The sequence below is a fragment of the Artemia franciscana genome, unplaced genomic scaffold (assembly GCF_032884065.1).
Source record: "Artemia franciscana unplaced genomic scaffold, ASM3288406v1 PGA_scaffold_23, whole genome shotgun sequence".
NCBI lineage: Eukaryota > Metazoa > Arthropoda > Branchiopoda > Anostraca > Artemiidae > Artemia > Artemia franciscana.
In genome coordinates this window covers 2009252-2030346 of record NW_027062649.1, presented here as the reverse complement: position 1 = coordinate 2030346, position 21095 = coordinate 2009252, and the positions used below count along the sequence as shown (strand labels likewise).

General features: G+C 36.2%; 1 protein-coding gene across 1 annotated transcript in view; it reads left to right on the top strand.

Annotated features, from left to right (window-relative positions):
• LOC136041476 (nuclear valosin-containing protein-like) overlaps nt 1-21095 on the top strand; it is a 79821-nt gene that overhangs the window by 15606 nt on the left and 43120 nt on the right. The window contains exons 4-5 of the mRNA XM_065726169.1: nt 3603-3882; nt 14564-14698. Of these exons, the coding sequence (XP_065582241.1) occupies nt 3603-3882; nt 14564-14698 (415 nt within the window). The remainder of the gene's footprint in view (nt 1-3602; nt 3883-14563; nt 14699-21095) is intronic.

Sequence of the window (21095 nt, the reverse complement as noted above, 5' to 3'; positions counted from 1 at the left end):
ACTACAATATTTTACGCCTAAACAAGTCTTTCGACACAAAATTGCCATGATAATCCATAAAAAGTCATTATAATCATATTATATTTATGATAAGCAAGCTATTCAAAAATTAAAAACATGGAATTGAGACTGAAGCCCTGATCAAGCATGAAAGGCTTTCTAGGAACAATTGTCAATTTGATTTCAAGGTTTATGAATTACTCATCTATAAATTTCACTTTGTTTTTGCTATGTTGCAGTTTTCCAGAACGCGAGATAAAAAAGGATGCGGCTCAAGGCCAATCAGCCAGGAAGTGCAATGGGGGGGAGGCAGCCATTCTGTGCTTCCACACACCCCTCCTGTTTACCTTCCTCAGATTTCGCGACTGACCTCCGTCCCAAACCAAATAATTAGGTACACTAGGATTCGAATCCTCGCCCTCTCGGAAAAAAGGATCCTAAATCTAGCGCACCGGTCCACTCGGCTAGGACGACTAACGTAACCTGAACTTATATAATGTAAATTTATAAGTAGAGGTCGGGCCTACTTTTCACAACATTACATTACAGTACAGGCCAAATTTGTTGTTTAATATTACGTAAAGCACCATAAAGTTTTGCTTGTGAGAATGGTTTAAAGGTGTAGTGTAAAAGAAATATAATTCTCTCCTTTGAGGTCTTAACTACAAGGTAGTGTACTTAATACTGGTCTGCAACCTTTCATCAGCACTATCTGATCAGCGTGGTACCTGCAACAGGAATGCCGTTATTTTTTTTTTGTATTTGAGCTTTTCCAGTGAAATGCCACGTTTTCCAGTGTTTTTAGGAGCGCTGGTAGAAGGTTCACTGATGACATCTACCTTGGAGTAATTAAAAATTAGATGTGGATTTTGTTTAGATAAAAAAACGCGGATTTTCAAAGTCGCCCTATTATGGCACAGTGGGATTGACTTCTGCTTGATAATATGAAACTCGAACTCAGCTTTCGTGACCCGTTACAGGGTCTGTAATTTGATTCAGGTGAAAACGTCTCCATAATCTTAACAAGAAGAGTTTTCCAGGTACAAACTGTAATTTAATTCGCATTTATTTCAAATTTAATGCGAAAGTGGATTAGTTTGTTAACTAATGCCTTTAAACGCATTATAATAATTATTAAAATATGAATCATTTTAATGAGTAAAGTATGAAAAAGTTACTCTTGTTGTCCTAATATCTATTAATTCTCATTAGAAGGGTCATCTGCCTTCATTTTTTCCCAAATTGTATGATGATTGCGCAGAAGTTAATGCACTGAAGAGGCTAGTAAACTGTATTCATAAAAATTTAATATGCAGTTCATTTTCGATGTGTTAATTCTCTCTCACCTGAAACAGAAAATTTGATCTTTATTATATATTATTAACTTTTTCAAACACTTCGTGGTAACGAACTGTAGTAAGGAGCGACCCGGCTAAATAGTAACCAAAACTCAAAAAAATGGAATTTTTATGCTAATAGTTACATCATAAGAGTCGCATTTTAATGCTGATTTTAAATATATAAGTTTCATCAAGTTTAGTCTTACCCATCAAAAGTTACGAGCCTGAGAAAATTTGCCTTATATCAGAAAATAGGGGGAAACAACCCCTAAAAGTCGTAGAATCTTAACGAAAATCACACCATCAGATTCAGCGTATCAGAGAACCCTACTGTAAAACTTTCAAGCTCCTATCTATAAAAATGTGGAATTTTGTATTTTTTACCAGAAGGCAGATCACGGATGCGTGTTTGTTTGTTTTTTTGTTTTTGTTTTTTTTTTTCCCAGGAGTGATCGTATCGACCCAGTGGTCCTAGAATTTTGCGAGAGGGCTCATTCTAACGGAAATGAAAAGTTCTAGTACCCTTTTTAAGTGACCAAAAAAATTGGAGGGCCCCTAGGCCCCCTCCCACGCTAATTATTTTCCCAAAGTCGCCGGATCAAAATTCTGAGATAGCCGTTTTATTCAGTGTAGTCGAAAAACCTTATAACTAAGTCTTTGGGGACGACTTACTCCCCCACAGTCCCCGTGGAAGGGGCTACAACTTACAAAATTTGACCATTGCTTACATATAGTAATGGTTATTTGGAAGTGTACCGACATTTTCAGGGGAATTTTTAGGTTGGGGGGGGGGTTGAGAAGAGGGGGATATGTTGGGGGAACTTTTCTTGGAGGAATTTGTTATGGGGGAAGAAAATTTTCATAAAGGGAGCGTAGCATTTTCTAGCATTATTTAAAAAAAACAATGACAAAATAAATATGTTAAAGTTTTTTCAACTGAAAGTAATGAGAAGTATTAAAACTTAAAACGAACAGAAATTATTACGCATATGATGGGCTTATCTCCTCCTAATACCCCGCTCTTTACGCTAAAGTATTTTTTGTAATTCCAACTATTTATTCTAAGGCTTTTGTGATTCAGGGGTCATTCTCAAGAAATTGGGACAAAATTTAAGCTTTAGTGTAAAGAGCGAGGTACTGACGAGGGGGTGAGCCCCCTCATGTACGTAATAAAAACATGAGAATACAGAAGTTCGTTACGTAAGCTAATTTGTAAGTTACGTATATCTTTTGCTAATAAAAACATTTTAAAAATTTAAAGTTCTAGTTGCCTTTTTAAGTAACCAAAATATTAGAGGGCAACTAGGCCTCCTCCCCCGCTCCTTTCTTCTCAAAATCATTGGATCAAAACTATGAGAAAGCCATTTAGCCAAAAAAAGAAATATGCAAATTTCGTTTTAATTATTCATCTGCGGAGAGCCCAAATCAAAACATGCATTGATTCAAAAAGGTTCAGAAATCTCAAAATCATTGGATCAAAACTATGCGAAAGCCATTTAGCCAAAAAAAGAAATATGCAAATTTCGTTTTAACTATTCATCTGCGGAGAGCCCAAATCAAAACATGCATTGATTCAAAAACGTTCAGAAATTAAGTAAAAAAAAAACAAGTCTTTTTAACGGAAAGTAAGGAGCGGCATTAAAATTTAAAACGAACAGAAATTACTTCGTATATGAAAGGGGCAGCTTCCTCATCAACGCCCCGCTCTTTACGCTAAAGTTTTTTAGTGTTTTAAAAAGTAGACTTAAGAGAAAGAGTCAAACTTTAGCGTAAAGAGCGGGGCGTTGATGAGGAAGCAGCCCCTTTCATATACAAAGTAATTTCTGTTCGTTTTAAGTTTTAATGCCGTTCCTTACTTTCCGTTAAAAAAACTTGTTTTTTTTTTTTACTTAATTTCAAAAATGGAACCAACACATTGATACACTGCAGATTTTAGTAGACTGCAAGTCAAACTATCTTTATTCTAAGTCAAAACAAGATTCTTACCCATTGTTAGGTTTTATGTTCTTAGCTGGGTATTCTGCCCATCGGTAAAAAATATTGCTTAAAATAGCTTTATTTGAGGTAAGTATCATTCTAAGGTTTGAATCAGTTATGGAAAAAGTTCCAAAGCTACCAGTAGCAGAATTTGACAGGATTCCAAAAGCTGCCAAATCTGCCAACAAATTTCAAACCTGTCAACAAATTTCACTAGCATCTCTATGCTACCCCGTTTTTTCTACGGCGGGTTCTAATACCATCAACTTATCTTCTTTTCCATAGGGTAGAAGAGGAGTCAGAGCTGGATGAAATAATGATCATAGACCCTACCTCCGACTCTGTTCCAGTGGCTCCGAGTGTAGAAACACCCAGAAAAACTATTGTGGCTAAGCGAGCTGAAGTTAAAGTAGGACAGAAAAGGCCACATAGTTTGCTGGAACCAGAAACTCATCAGAATGACCAGAAGAAGAAGACAGTCAAAACAAGGAAGGGTGGAGGTTTTACCCCTGTGATTTCGACAGCATCGTTTGCTGATATTGGAGGGAATGACAAAACTATTCATGTATGCTATATTTTTAATATTAGACTTAAAGTAACATAGATTTTTTTCAAGTTGCAATGAGCAAGTGAGGTTAATATGGGAATTAATTTTTCGCTTTTTTTGGTCTCCCCTTTTTACGGCCCGTTAATTCGGAAAAAAATAGAAAAATTGAAGTATTTTTAACTTACGAACGTTTGATCAGATCTTAATGAAATTTGATGTTTGGAGGGATATCGTGTCTCAAAGCTGTTATTTTAAATCCCGACCGGATCTGGTCATATTGGGGGGGGGGGGGGGGTTGGGAGGGGGAAACCTAAAATCTTGGGAAACACTTAGAGTGGAGGGATCGGGATGAAACTTGGTGGGAAGAATAAGCACAAGTCCTAGATACATGATTGACATAACCAGAACGGATCCGCTCTCTTTGGGGTGGTTGGGGGGGGGGGGAGTAATTCTGAAAAATTAGAAAAAATGAAGTATTTTTAACTTACGAACGGGTAATCGGATCTCAATGAAATTTGAAATTTAGAAGGATATCGTGTCTTAGAGCTCTTATTTTAATCCCGACTGGATCTGGTGACATTTGGGGGGGGGGGAGTTGGGAGGGGAAACCTAAAACTTGGAGAACACTTGGAGTGGAGGGATCGGGATGAAACTTTGTGGGAAAAATAAGCACAAGTCCTAGATACATGATTGACATAACCGGAATGGATCTGCTCTCTTTGAGGTAGTTGGGGGGGGGGGGTTAATTCTGAAAAATTAGAAAAAAATGAGGTATTTTTAACTTACGGATGATCGGATCTCAATGAAATTTGATATTTAGAAGGATATCGTGTCCCAAAGCTCTAATTTTAAGTCCCGACCGGATCTGGTGACATTGGGGGGAGTTTGGGGAGGGGGAACCTAAAATGATGGAAAACGCTTAGATTGGAGGGGTCGGGATGAAACTTGGTGGGGAAAATAAGCAGAAGTCTTAGATACTTGATTTACATAATTGGAACGGATCCGCTCTATTGGGAGGGGGGCTAATTCTGAAAAATTAGAAAAAATGACGTATTTTAACTTACGAAGGAGTGATCGGATCTTCATGAAACTTCATATTTAGATGGACCTCGTAACTCAGATCTCTTTTTTTAAACCTCAACTGGATCCAGCGTAATGGGGGGGGGGAGGAAAACGGAAATCTTAGAAAATACTTAAAGCGGTGAGATCAGGATGAAACTGGATGGGAAGAATAAAAACCTGTCTAAGATACGTGACTGACATAACCGGACCGGATCTGCGTTCTTTGGGGTAGTTGAAGGGGGGGGGGGGTTACTTGTGAAAAACTAAAAAAAATCAGGTGTTTTTAACTTACGAATGGGTAATCGGATCTCAATGAAATTTTATATTTAGAAGGATATCGTGTCTCAAAGCTCTTATTTTAAGTCCCGACCGGATCTGGTGACATTGGGGGAAGTTTGGGGTGGGGTAAACTAAAATGAAGGAAAACGCTTAGACTGGAGGAATCGGGATGAAACTTGGTTTGAAAAATAAGCAGAAGTCTTAGATACGTGATTTACATAAGTGGAACGGATCCGCTCTATTGGGGGGGGGGGTAATTCTGAAAAATTAGAAAAAATGACGTATTTTTAACTTACGAAGGAGTGATCGGATCTTCATGAAACTTCATATTTAGCAGGACCTCGTAACCCAGATCTCTTATTATAAACCTCAACCGGATCCAGCGTAATTGGGGGGGGGGAGTTGGGGGGAACCGGAAATCTTAGAAAATACTTAAAGCGGTGAGATCAGGATGAAACTGGATGGGAAGAATAAAAACATGTCTAAGATACGTGACTGACATAATCGGACCGGATCTGCTCTCTTTCGGGTAGTTGGGGGTGGGTTAATTCTGAAAAAACTAAAAAAATGAGGTATTTTTAACTTACGAACGGGTGATCGGGTCTCAATAAAATTTGATATTTAGAAGGATATCGTTTCTCAGAGCTCTTATTTTAAATCCCGACCAGATCTGGTCACATTGGGGGGGGGGAGTTGGGAGGGGTAAACCTAAAACTTGGAAAACACTTAGAGTGGAGGGATCGGGATGAAACTTGGTGGGAAGAATAAGCACAAGTCCTAGATACATAATTGACATAACCGGAACGGATCCGCTCTCTTTGGGGTGGTTGGGGGGGGGGGAGTAATTCTGAAAAATTAAAAAAAATTTGGTATTTTTAACTTACGAACAGGTGATCGGATCTCAATGAAATTTGACATTTAGAAGGATATCGTGTCTTAGAGCTCTTATTTTAAATCCTGACCAGATCTGATGACATTGGGGGGGGGGGGAGTTGGGAGGGGGAAACCTAAAACTTGGAAAAAACTTTGAGTTGATGGATCGGGATGAAACTTGGTGGGAAAAGTAAGCACGGATCCTAGATACATGATTGACATAACCGGAACGAATCTGCTCTCTTTGGGATAGTTGTGGGGGGGGTTAATTCTGAAAAATTAGAAAAAACGAGATATTTTTAACTTACTAACGGGTGATCGGATCTCAATGAAATTTGATATTTAGAAGGATATCGTGTCTCAAAGCTCTTATTTTAAGTCCTGACCGGATCTGGTCACATTGGGGGGAGTTTGGGGTGGGGGAACCTAAAATGATGGAAAACGCTTAGATTGGAGGGATCGGGATGAAACTTGGTGGGAAAAATAAGCAGAAGTCTTAGATACGTGATTTACGTAAGTGGAACGGATCCGCTCTATTGGGGGGGGGGTTAATTCTGAAAAATTAGAAAAAACTACGTATTTTTAACTTACGAAGGAGTGATCGGATCTTCATGAAACTTCATATTTAGAAAGACCTTGTAACTCAGATCTCTTATTATAAACCTCAACCGGATCCAGCGTAATTGGGGTGGGGGCAGTTTGGGGGAACCGGAAATCTTAGAAAATACTTAAAGCGGTGAGATCAGGATGAAACTGGATGGGAAGAATAAAAACCTGTCTAAGATACATGGCTGACATAATCGGACCGGATATGCTCTCTTTCTGGTAGTTGGGGGGGGGGGTTAATTGTGAAAAACTAAAAAAAATCAGGTTTTTTTAATTTACGAATGGGTGATCGGATCTCAATGAAATTTTATCGTGTCTCAAATCTCTTATTTTAAGTCGCGACAGGGTCTGGTGACATTGGGGGAAGTTTGGGTTGGGGGAACCTAAAATGAAGGAAAACGCTTAGATTGGAGGAATCGGGATGAAACTTGGCGGGAAAAATAAGCAGAAGTCTTAGATACGTGATTTACATAATTGGAACGGATTTGCGCTATTGGGGGGGGGGGGGGCTAATTCTGAAAAATTAGAAAAAATGACGTATTTCTAACTTACGAAGGAGTGATCAGATCTTCATGAAACTTATTTTAAGTCCCGACCGGATCTGGTGACATTGGGGGGAGTTTGGGGTGGGGGAACCTAAAATGATGGAAAACCCTTAGATTGGAGGGATCGGGATGAAACTTGGTGGGAAAAATAAGCAGAAGTCTTAGATACGCGATTTACATAACTGGAACGGATCCGCTCTATGGGGGGGGGGGTAATTCTGAAAAATTAGAAAAAATATGAAATTTCATATTTAGAAGGACCTCGTAACTCAGATCTCTTATTTTAAATCTCAACCGGATGCAGCGTAATTGGGAGGGGGCAGTTGGGGGTTACCGGAAATCCTTGAAAATACTTAAAGCGGTGAGATCAGGATGAAACTGGATGGGAAGAATAAAACCTGTCTAAGATACGTGACTGACATAACCGGACCGGATCTGCTCTCTTTGGGGTAGTTGGGGGGGGGGGTAATTTTGAAAAATTAGAAAAATGAGGTATTTTTAACTTACGAACGGGTGATCGGATCGGAATGAAATTTGATATATAGAGGGATATCGTGTCTCAGAGCTCTTATTTTAAATCCTACCGGATCTGGTGACATTTGGGGGGGGGGGTTGGTAGGGGGAAACCCAAAACTTGGAAAACACTTAGAGTGGAGGGATCGGGATGAAACTTGGTGGGAAAAATAAGCACAAGTCCTAGATACATGATTGATTTAACCGGAACGGATCTGCTCTCTTTGGGGTAGTTTTTTTTTTTTTTGGGGGGGGGGCTTAATTCTGAAAAATTAGAAAAAATGAGGTATTTTTAACTTACGAATGGGTGATCGGATCTCAATGAAATTTAATATTTAGAAGGATATCGCGTCTCAAAGCTCTTATTTTAAATTCAGTCCGGATCTGGTGACATTTGGGGTGGGGGGAGTTGGGAGGGGGAAACCTAAAACTTGGAGAACACTTAGAGTGGAGGGATTGGGATGAAACTTTTTTTTTAAAAAAAAAAAGATATTTTTAACTTAACGGGTGATCGGATCTCATTGAAATTTGATATTTAGAAGGATATCGTGTCTCAAAGCTTTTGTTTTAAGTCCTGACCGGATCTGGTCACATTGGGGGGAGTTTGGGGTGGGGGAACCTAAAATGATGGAAAACGCTTAGATTGGAGTGATCGGGATGAAACTTGGTGGGAAAAATAAGCAGAAGTCTTAGATACGTGATTTATATAAGTGGAACGGATCCGCTCTATTGAAGGACCTCGTAACTCAGATCTCTTATTTTAAACCTCAACCGGATCTAGTTTAATTGGGGTGGGGGCAGTTTGGGGGGAACCGGAAATCTTAGAAAATACTTAAAGCGGTGAGATCAGGATGAAACTGGATGGGAAGAATAAAAACCTGTCTAAGATACGTGACTGACTTAATCGGACCGGATCTGCTCTCTTTCGGGTAGTTGGGGGGGGGGGGGTAAATTGTGAAAAACTAAAAAAAAATCAGGTTTTTTTAACTTACGAATGGGTGATCGGATCTCAATGAAATTTTATCGTGTCTCAAAGCTCTTATTTTAAGTCCCGACAGGGTCTGGTGACATGGGGGGAAGTTTGGGGTGGGGGAACCTAAAATGAAGGAAAACGCTTAGATTGGAGGAATCGGGATGAAACTTGCCGGGAAAAATAAGCAGAAGTCTTAGATACGTGATTTACATAATTGGAACGGATTCGCTCTATTTCTAATTCTGAAAAATTAGAAAAAATGACGAATTTCTAACTTACGAAGGAGTGATCAGATCTTCATGAAACTTATTTTAAGTCCCGACCGGATCTGGTGACATTGGGGGAGTTTGGGGTGGGGGAACCTAAAATGATGGAAAACGCTTAGATTGGAGGGATCGGGATGAAACTTGGTGGGAAAAATAAGCAGAAGTCTTAGATACGTGATTTGCATAACTGGAACGGATCCGCTCTATTGGGGGGGGGGGGGGTTAATTCTGAAAAATTAGAAAAAATGACGTATTTTTAACTTACGAAGGAGTGATCGGATCTTAATGAAATTTCATATTTAGAAGGACCTCGTAAATCAGATCTCTTATTTTAAATCTCAACTGGATGCAGCGTAATTGGGGGGGGCAGTTGGGGGTTACCGGAAATCCTTGAAAATACTTAAAGCGGTGAGATCAGGATGAAACTGGATGGGAAGAATAAAACCTGTCTAAGATACATGACTGACATAACCGGACCGGATCCGCTCTCTTTGGGGTAGCTGGGGGGGGGGGGTTAATTCTGAAAAATGAGGTATTTTTAACTTACGAACGGGTGATCGGATCTCAATGAAATATGATATTTAGAAGGATATCGTGTCTCAGAGCTCTTATTTTAAATCCGACCGGATCTGGTGACATTGGGGGGGGAGAGTTGGGAGGGGGAAACGTAAAACTTGGAAAACACTTAGAGTGGAGGGATCGGGATGAAACTTGGTGGGAAAAATAAGCACAAGTCCTAGGTACATGATTGATTTAACCGGAACGGATCTGCTCTCTTTGGGATAGTTTTTTTTGGCGGGGGGGGGGGCTTAATTCTGAAAAATTAGAAAAAATGAGGTATTTTTAACTTACGAAGGGGTGATCGGATCTCAATGAAATTTGATATTTAGAAGGATATCGCGTCTCAAAGCTCTTATTTTAAATTCCGTCCGGATCTGGTGACATTTGGGGGAGTTTGGGGTGAGGGAACCTAAAATAATGGAAAACGCTTAGATTGTAGGGATCGGGATGAAACTTGGTGGGACAAATAAGCAGAAGTCTTAGATAGGTGATTTACATAATTGGAACGGATCCGCTCTATTGGAGGGGGGGGGGGGGGTTAATCCTGAAAAATAGAAAATATGACGTATTTTTAACTTACGAAGGAGTGATCGGATTTTCATGAAACTTCGTATTTGGAAACATCTTTTAACTCAAATCTCTTATTTTAAATCTCAACCGGATCCAGTGTAATTGGGGGTGGGGGGATAGTTGGGGGAACCGGAAATCTTAGAAAATACTTAAAGCGGTGAGATCAGGATGAAACTGGATGGGAAGAATAAAAATCTGTCTAAGATACGTGACTGACATAACCAGAACGGATCTGCTCTCTTTGGTGGAGTTTGGGGGGGGGGGGTAATTTTGAAAATTGAGGTATTTAAAACTTACGAAAAGGTGACTAGATCTTAATTAAATTTGATATTTAGAAGGATCTTGTGCTTTAAAGCTCTAATTTTAAATTCCGACCAGATCCTGTGACATTGGGGGGAGTTGGAGGGGGAAACAGGAATTCTTGAAAAACGTGAAAATTGGGGTAGTTTTATCTTACGAAAAGGTGATCAGATCTTAATGAAATTTGATATTTAGAAGGATATCGTGTCTCAAAGCTCTTATTAAAATTCCGTCCGGATCTGGTGACATTGGGGGGAGTTTGGGGTGGGGGAACCTAAAATCATGGAAATCGCTTAGATTGGAGGAATCGGGATGAAACTTGGTGGGAAAAATAAGCAGAAGTCTTAGATACGTGATTTACATAATGGATCCGCACTATTAGGGGGGGGGGGTTAATTCTGAAAAATTAGAAAAAATGATGTATTTTTAACTTACGAAGAAGTGATCGGATCTTCATGAAACTTCATATTTAGAAGGATCTCGTAACTCAGATCTCTTCTTTTAAATCTCAACCGGATCCAGCGTGATTGGGGGGCAGTTGGGGGGACTGGAATTCTTAGAAAATACTTAAAGTGGTGAGATTAGGATGAAACTGAATGGAAAGAATAAAAACCTGTCTAAGATACGTGACTGACATAACCGGACCGGATCTTCTCTCTTTGGTGTGGTTGGGGGGGGGGGGGAGTAATTCCGAGAAATTAAAAAAATGAGGTATTTTAATACCTCACGGGTTGGGGGGAGGGTAGTTTTGAAAATTGAGGTATTTGTAACTTACGAAAGGGTGACCAGAGCTTAATATAACTTGATATTTAGAAGGATCTTTTTCTTTAAAACTCTAATTTTAAATTCCGACCAGAATCTGTGACATTGGGGGGAGTTGGAGGGGGAAACCGGAATTTTTGGAAAATTTGAAAATTGGGGTATTTTTATCTTAACAATAGGTGATCGGATCTTAATGAAATTTGACATTTAGAAGGAATTCATGTCTCAGAGGTCTTATTTCAAATCCCGACCAGATCTCTTGACATTGGGGGGAGTAGGAGGGGGAAACCTTGGAAAAAACTTGGAGTGGAGGAATCGGGATGAAGCTTGGTGGATAGAATAAGCAAATGTCCTTGATACGTGATTGACGGAACCGTAATGGATTCGCTCTCTTTGGGGGAGTTGGAGGGAGGGGTTCAGTGATTTGGCGAGTTTGGTGCTTTTGGAAGTGCTAGGACGATGAAAATTGGTAGGTGTGTCAAGGAGCTACACAAATTGACTTGATAAAGTCGTTTTCCCAGATTCGACCATCTGGGGGGCTAAAGGGAGAGGAAAAATTAGAAAAAATAGGTATTGATAACTTGCGGGTGGTTGATCGGATCTTAATGAATTTGATATTTAGAAGGACATCGTGACTCAGAGCTCTTATTTTAAATCCTGACCGGCATTGAGCCTCTTATTTTCCTTTTAAATCAATCTATTGATTCATAGAATTTTGTTAGAGCTCATACCATATGATCTCTTGGCTCTTAGCTCTTCATGCCTCGTCACAAGTGCCATATGAGCTCTTAGCTCTTGTTTTAATGTCCCTTTGAATTTTTTTTTACGTGTATTTATTTATTTGTTGTTTAGTTCGACTAGTTTTTATGTTTTTAGCTTTAAATTACATTTACAATTAAATTATTGACTTACGAATGACTATTCATTCTGATTTTTCATTTTCGTTGCCGTTTTGGCATTCTTTGCCAGATTTCATGTTTTTTTTTATGATATTTTTGACCCATAAGTCCGAATTCAGCCCTTCGGGACATGAAGTATTGATTTTTTGAAACAACTATCTTATCTTCATGGTTGTTCGTCCTATTTCAAGCTTGATGCAAAGTTTTTGAGATATTCCTGCAGCATTAAAAAAAGATTTCATATGAATACCTATTTAAAAAAGTGCTAGGATCATACATAACCTTCTTGTTTATTTTTAACCTGTACTGTATGTACACAGACATATGCAGTATGCATACAGAGCATACTGGCCAAGTGATTGGCACGCTGGTTTGAGGATTCATTGTCCAAGGAGCACAGGCTCGATCCCAGGCTTAGCCGCTCATTTGGTTTGGGATGGGGGTCATTGGTGAGACTGTGTAAGCTTAGCCAGAGTCGACCCAGCTCTAAATGGGTACCTGTAGAAATCTGGGGAAGGCAAGAAGGAAGGGTGTGCGAAAGCAAAGGATGGGTGGCCCCAAAACCCCATTGCACTTTCTTTATGAAGAGCCATGAAACGGAGATCAGCACCGCCGGTTTGGACCTTAAGGTTTTAGTGCCTTCTTACTTACTTACTTATACAGTATGTAAGCAATTAGGCAACTTGTATAGTTTATGGCCCCTGTCTAATTGGCTGTGGGGGATCTTGTCACCCGTATAAGCATATTTTTGGGCCTTTTGATTATTCTGAACAAAGCAATTGTTTCCAAATTTTGATTGGATATCTTTGGTTGTTTAAAGGTGGGGGACAGAATGCCCTCAAATCATTCTGAAACTTTAAAAATGGCAGCAGAACTTTGGAATTACAATCTAATGTAACTTTTCAACTTTTTCAATGAAAATACAAAAGGTTACGTTTCAGTTGCGGATGAAGTGTTGTATAATTTAATGAATTCGTGTTTTCTATTCTTTTTTTGCTGCGTGGCAACGCTGACAAGAATGTGATATTCCCTAAAGACCAAATGCCCATTTTTGCTATTGCTCTAGCATAACTAATGAAAAAAACGAGAATTAGTAGAAAATTGAAAACTCTTAAAGGTGAAGAACCAGTTTAGACATCTATCATATCTACTGCAGTTGTGTAATTTCGTCAAAATCCAGATGAGGGTTAGGGGGCAAAGTTTGAGCCAATTTCCACAAACTAAGTGAAAATGGCAGTACAAAGTGAAAAATGAGCCGTTTCGTACTATAAACGTACTATGTAGTACTATAAAAGTACTATAAAGATGCTGTATAGTAAAAGCCTGTAACAAACATCAAAAACAAGAAGAACAACAGGGAATTCATTTCGTAAGACAGTAGAATTCTAATTTGAATGAATATTTTGGCCCTATATATAAGGGGCGTCTTCAGCAAAACGTAAATATATAAAAGAAAAAAGACTTATAACATACAGCCTAATAAAACTAAACTGAAAAGTTTTTAAAATAATACCCGTATCCTAAATTAAGCAAAGTTCAACCAGGACTGATAAATAAAGTGAAGTGAAACAAGACAATTCATTGAAATGAAAGAATAATAATTAAAAATACATGTTAATTACTAATCTTACCTTTTTGGCAGCTACCTTAAAGGTCTTTTTGTAATTGGTTCTGTGCTAATGTCTACTGGTTTTCTAAAATGTTCTATAAGATCATTTTAATTAAATTTGTATATAGAGCATTGAGTGAATGTTCCCCTATTAAGGAAATATGCTTATAAATCTTATGTCTGATTTTAATTGCTTCACGAACTACCTGCTTTATGCCTAGCTCATTGCTAATAAGGGCAGATTTTCAAAATATATTTTGTGGCTAGGATATTAAAAAACATGGCTGCTTAAAGTAGAATCAAAAGAAACATTAGCAATATTAGAATTTAGAGCTTTGGTGATATAATCTTTATGCTGTTGTAGACGTTTCTCTAAATTCTGGTGAGTTGTACCTACATAGTATTTTCCACAATCACAGGGTATTTGATAGACCCCTATTTGGCGACTAACTGGGGTTTTGTCTTTACCAGAATTTAGGAAATTCTGGTAAATTATTTTGTGTACTTTAAACCTCTACGGTAGAGTTATCTCATATGCTGAATCTGATACTGTAATTTTCATTAATATCACTTGGCTTTTCGTGGGCGTTTCCTTTCTTTTTAGAAAAGTAGGTAAATTTCCTCAGTCTTGCAACTTGATCGGTAACATTTAACATAATAAACTTCATATATTTGGATTCAATAAAAAATTCAGTTCTTTTAATGTATCTGTGGTTGTCAAAATTCCGTTTTTTTTTAGTTTTGGTTATTACTGACCCGAGTCTTTCTTTAGTTGCTGTTCGTTACCCTGAACTGTTTGAAAATAATTACTGTATGTTATTTATCCTTAATTGTAGGACAGTTTTAGCCTTAATCTTTATCAGCTTTTATTCTTTTTTCAGGAAGTGTGTAAACTACTTGTCCATATTCGTCACCCTGAGGTTTATAAAGAAATTGGGGTTCCGTTTCCAAAGGGAATTCTTCTTCATGGTCCACCTGGATGTGGCAAAACCTTGTTTGCCCATGCAATTGCAGGAGTAAGTCTATATATATATTAATTTTAAATGAATGCGCATTGTCAGTTTAATACACATTTGTTTATGTTTATTCCTTAAAATGTTAATAATATTTGATTTATTAAAGCTATAAAAGTGAAAACAGTAAATTTTTTTTCAGTAAAGTGCAAATTATGTTCTGGCCTTGGGAATGCATAGAGGGTTTTGAGCCCTACTCGTGTTAATTTCTGCTCGTTTTGAGTTTGACTCTGTTATTTATTGTAATTTCTGTTCGTTTTGGGTTTCATTTATTTATCGATGTCGCTTTGTGGTAGTTTTACGCTTAGTAGATTATTTGATTTTATTTTTGCTCATTTTTGGTTTAATATACTTCTTTACTTTTCTTTTAAAAACTTATTTTGACCTTGACATAGTGTTTTCAGAGGAAAAGAGAATAAAGGTTTAAATCTGTTCGGCTTTTCTTTAAGAATTCATAGTTTGGTCTGCTATTTGTAAGAAAAATTTTCAAATTTTTTTCAAAATCACCCTTTTAAAAATATGGACAAAAATAGTTTTTATTTAATTATATATCTCCTCTAGTTGACCTGAAAAATAAAACTTGATACGGTTTGCCAAAAAATCCACCTATGTTCTTTGGCAGCTCTTTGGATACATTCACATTCTTTTCATTTATTTAAATTTAATGAGCAGAAGCAGTAATTAAGTAGCCCCAAAAGTTTAAACATATTACCTTCACTCGTTCTTGGAATACTGCTGAGATGTCTTATTGACAATCAACATACACACAGTGCTTCTTGATTTAATCTTAAGGCAACATTTAGTTTTTAAACATAATGGAAAAATGCATAACTGTGGGGGGGGGGGTTGACCTACTCTATAGCCCAAGAGATACAGTTACAAGACCGTTTAGCTATGCTGAACAAAATGGCTGTCTTAAATTTCGATTGGAAATGTTCGGAAAATTGTGAGCCAAAGAAGAGGCCCTCCAATCGCTTCTGACTCTTAAAAAGGATAAAAGAACTTTGAATATTCAATCAGATTATTCCTTTAAAATATTAATGATATTACTAGCCATGATAGAGCAGCGCTGCCTATGATATCGCTTGTATGCCCTTTTAATACTTGCATGCGTATAGTTTTTTCGTTTAGTAGAAACTCCCCCTAAACGTTCCAACTCAATGCCCTTAACATCATTAGTTACAGTAACCGTAGAAGTAGTATCAAAAGTATACGCATAGTGTCTTCTGGCTAGTTCAAAATCTGTCACAACTTACTGTGAAAGATCTAACTTAATAATATAAGCCGTTATTATGAAATTACTTTGTCACCCATTGACAATCTGCATGATCATGGTTCGTTTTGATTTAGTTCAGCATCCACCTAAATATTTCTTGACAGCTTCGCCTTAATACCCTTAGTTTGTGTAGTAGTAATGGTTGTAGTAGCATTAATAGCAGTATGCACATAGCACCTTTCAACATCTTCTTCAACACACGATGACACACCTTCATCACACGAAAAAATTCTTAGCTTAATACCATCAATCGGTCCTGAAGCATTTCTGATACGTCATCTTGATAACCTATGTGGGCGTAGTGTGTTTTTATCTATATGCCCCTTTGACAACCTGCATATGGATGTCAGGTTATCATCCTTAAAATAGATAGTTTCAGAAATATACTCTGAATATTTCACCTTCATACCCTTAGGTATAGTTGTAATAGTAGTTACAGCAGCAGTATAATTACTCAACTTAATACAATTAGCCATTGCTATGATATTGTCAATTTGCTCTTTTGATAACCTGTATATTTATATACTTCTTGAAATTTTCATCTTAATGCTCTGAAGATACGCTATTTTGACAGTCTAAATGTGTTTTTTCAATGTGTCTAAATGTGACCTTAATAGTACTATTATCACATTAGTTTCGGTGGTAGTTGAAGTAATTGCAGAGTTAGTGTTGTATTATTAGTAGTAATAGGAGCAGTATTAATAGCAGTAGTAGCATGTGCATATTACCTTTTGGTCAGTTGAACATCGTTTTCATGATGTCTCGGAAGTTTCATCTTGACACGTTAAGCTGTCCCAAAAATATTGTTGATGTGCACTTTTGACACCTTTTTGACGCCGTTTTCACCTTAATAGCCTTAATACCCTAATACCTTATACCCTAATACCTTAATACACCTTAATACCCTAAGCCTTACAAGTTGTTGCAATTGAAGTAGTAGTTGGAGTAGTTTAGTAGCAGTAGTAGCATAAGTAAAACTAGCAGCCGTATTAGTGTTAGTAGTGATATGTATATATTACCTTTTTATCAATTGATCTTCCCCTTTAAGTATTTTCCGAAAGTTTCCACTTCCTACCCAAATCCATTCTTGAGATACGCCCTTTTGGCAATCTGTATGCGCTTAGTGTGTTTTGATTTATTTCCAATTCCCCCTCTATATTCAGTCAACTTCTCACCTTCATACGTGTAGCCTTAGTTCAACTAGTATCATAGTAGTAGTGGTAGTAGTAACAACAGTAGTAGCTGTAATAGTGTATAATTTTTATGCCGAGTTTTATTTAGTCTTATTTCAGTCTAGTTTCAGTCCTGTTTCCTTAATAGCGTTTTGTTTACGTATTTAGAAAGCTCGAAGCCGTTTTATTTACGATATCAAAAACGGTGTCAGAAAATATTTACCTGGTAGTTTATTTTTCCAGATATGTGTATGATACTGTTCTTCTGTGCCCACTGTAGGGTATGCACTTGGATCTAACAAATTACAGTACTTTGTGTCTTTTTGAACCCTAAAAAAAGCCAGACTTCACTTTCAACATTCCCAGATGGGTAAATGTATGACAGTTCATATTATTGACTTACCCATAAAGTGAATATACCACTCGATGCCTTTTTTTTATGCTCTTTACGAATATAATAATCGCTTCTATTGCAAATTCAAATTTAAGCACTTTTTGACCTAATCTAACCTAAAAAAGCTAATAATACTTAAGAAGCATTCGCCGATTTTTAAAACGTTTTATTTGTCAAAGGCAGTACCGAAACGAAACAAAATGAAGGCTCAAATAAAACGGAATTATGCGAAAAAAGACTGGAAACAGTAGCCCAAACTGAAACTTTCTTGTCTCAAATAAAACGCGGCTTTAGCCGTAACAGCAGTAGCAGCAGCATTAATAGCCGTAATAGCAGGTACATTTTGCCTTTTGGTCAACTGAACATCCCACTCATGATGCCCTCGAAGTTTCCTCTTGATATGATAAGGCGTTCCAAAAATATTACTGATACGCCCCTATCAGCAATCTGTATATACATACTATTGACCTTGGCATGTTTTTTGGACTTTGATTGTTGGATTTTGATTTGGATGTTGGTTTGTTTTGGATTTATTTTCAATAACTTTTTATGCAACAAAACACAAATATTAGCCTCGGAACTCGGAACGATTTTTTGAAAGTTAGTAAGTGTAAAAGTCGTTGTTTTCTTTGCCAAGATCATTTTGTCCCACGAACTTCTGTTAAAAGTACATTGTATAATAAAAATTTTGCATGCAAGTTACGTGGTAATGTTAATTGTAGAACAACTAATGTAATTTACCTATTAGAATGTAATAAATGCTGCCTACAATATGTGGGGGAAACAACTAATAATATATATAAAAGATTTTCTGGACACAAGACAACAGTTAATAATGAAAAAACTAATAACTATCTAGTTCAATATTGTAGTGGTGGTAAATGTTCCATATCAGATATAACTGTCACAATTTTAGAAAATTTAGAATTAGAAAATTTAAATAAAGAAGAGAAGAATAATAGACTACGTAAACAGGAGGATTTCTGGATCCATACTCTTGGTACAGCTTATCCTTTTGGGCTAAATGATCGTGTAGCAAAATATGGTGACATGTCTCATGTTGTTGTTAAATGTATTGATGGTTTTATGGACCATCCTTCTTTTACTTGTCCTACTAAACGTAAAAAACGATCGAGAGGACATAGGAAAAATAATAGAAAAAATGAATTAGATGTACATATGCTTTCTATAGATCTATGCCAGCTACTTGAATCTAGGGGTATGATTTCTGTAATAAAGTGTCTAAATAATTTATCCAAGAGGAATTTAATCAAACTTTTCTGGATTGTTAAGAATAATACAGCTCTTGAATATAATTTTAAAGTAATATGTGATACAATTTGCATTCTAACTAAAACGAAATTTATTTCAAAAAAGAAAAAGTTTGATAAGATTAGTAATAAGGATAACAGATTATATTTACCTATTAATTTTACTTGTAAGCAGATTGAAGATATTAATTTACCAGAAATTTTAAATCAGCGGCATGTGAAACAGGCCCTTCCTAGTAATTTAAATCATAATGATAGTCCAGTTTTAACTTATAAATTTTCAAAAACTATTGGGCAAATTATTTTTAATTATAATTTAATACTAAAAAAACTAGATAGCGATATAAATTGGAAACCGGTTTGTAATTGTAAGCAACTTGGCCCATTTGTAAATCCTACTTACAAACATGTTATAACAGGGGACTTGTCAATAATAAAGCAAGATGATCTTCAAATTATAATGAATAAAGGGGCTAATTTCCGTCTTTCTCATCATCTGAAACCATCGAGTGTTCTTGATGGCTTGGAAAATGATTTTAATTTATTTATTGATAAGTGGTGTAAGAAAGAGAATAAAAACAAAGAGAGTTTTCAAAGTTGGAAGAATTTAATTATTAGTAGAGTAAGAAATAAAATATATTCTAACTTAAAAAATAGTAACACTAAATCATTATTTTATAATGCGAAGATTAAACAAGCAATTGCTAATCTAAAGAATGAATTTGTAATTGTGCCAGTGGATAAAGCTAATAATAATTTTGCCATAATTTGTCAGAAACTGTATTGTGATATCTTAAAAAGGGAGTTATGCACAACTAATGTTTATGAAAAGGTAAATATAGAGGATGAGAATTTAATTGAAAAGACTGAAGAAATACTTTTTAAAAATTTTAATATTAAAATAAATGACAATGATAAAAAGTTCCCTTTCCTATATTGGACTGTAAAATTTCATAAGAATCCCCCTAAACCACGGTTTATTGCAGGAGCAGCTAAATGTCCAACCCGCATTGCTGCTACTGACCTCTCTTTAATTTTAAAGGAAATTGTAAATAAACTTAAAACCTATTGTTCTGGTATTAAAAAATTTTCGAATTTTAATCCATATTGGAGTGTTAATAATTCACTGCAGGTGATAGATTCTTTAACAATGGTTTCAGCTAAAAGAATTGAGTCTTTCGATTTTGCGACAATGTATACTAATTTATCACTTAATTTAGTGTTTGATAATTTAAAAACTGTTATAAAGAAATCTTTCCTCTTATCTAGTAAAAGGTTCTTAAAAATAGACAGTTATAATAAAAAAGCCATATGGACAAACTGCTTTAATACTACAGTTAACTTGAGATGTTACAGCTTGGATATGATTTTTGAGTTATTGGAATTTGTTTTATACAATACTTATATAAGATTTGGGGGTGATTTGTACAAGCAAATTATGGGAATTCCCATGGGGGGGAATGCCAGCCCATTTATAGCTGACTTGTTTTTAAGTCAACTAGAATATAAATATATGATGGATAAGAATAATCCAATTAATTTAAAACATGCTTTGTCAAATAATAAAAGATATTTAGATGATATTTTGGTCTTAAATTGTAAGGATTTCATTGATATTTCTAAAAATATATATCCATCAGAGCTTATTCTTGAGCCTAGTCATAGCGCTGGTCATGAAGATCATTTCTTAGATTTAAATATTAATATTTGTGATAATAATAAATTAAGTTTTAAAATGTATAATAAAACGGATGATTTTGATTTTGAAGTGATTAGTTTCCCATTCCCTGAAAGTAATATGCACTCAAATATCACATATTCAGCGTTTTTCTCACAGTTACTTCGTTATGCAAGGATTTGTAGTAATTATATTGATTTTAAAAATAGATGTAAAATCTTAAGCCAAAAATTGATATCAAGAGGTTTTTCTGCAAATAAATTAACTTGGCAATTTAAAAAATTTAGTTTTCATTATAACGAACTTTTAAATAAATATCAAAAGAATTATCTAGAAATACTTAAAGAAATTTTTAACTAATTTGGGAGGTTCGAGAAATGTTGTCACAGCGCCATTTATTTTGAATTGCGTTTCTAATTGAGCGTAATTTTTTGAAAAATTAGCCACATGGTAAAGATGAATTCTATAATTGTTTAGTTCATTCAGGTTTTTTGCAATGTGTTAATATTTGTGATTTGGTAAAATTTATAATATTTAGTTTACCTATTGTTGCTAAAGGGAGGGATATATTAATAGGATAAGCTTGTTTTGGTTTTGGTTTTACTTGGT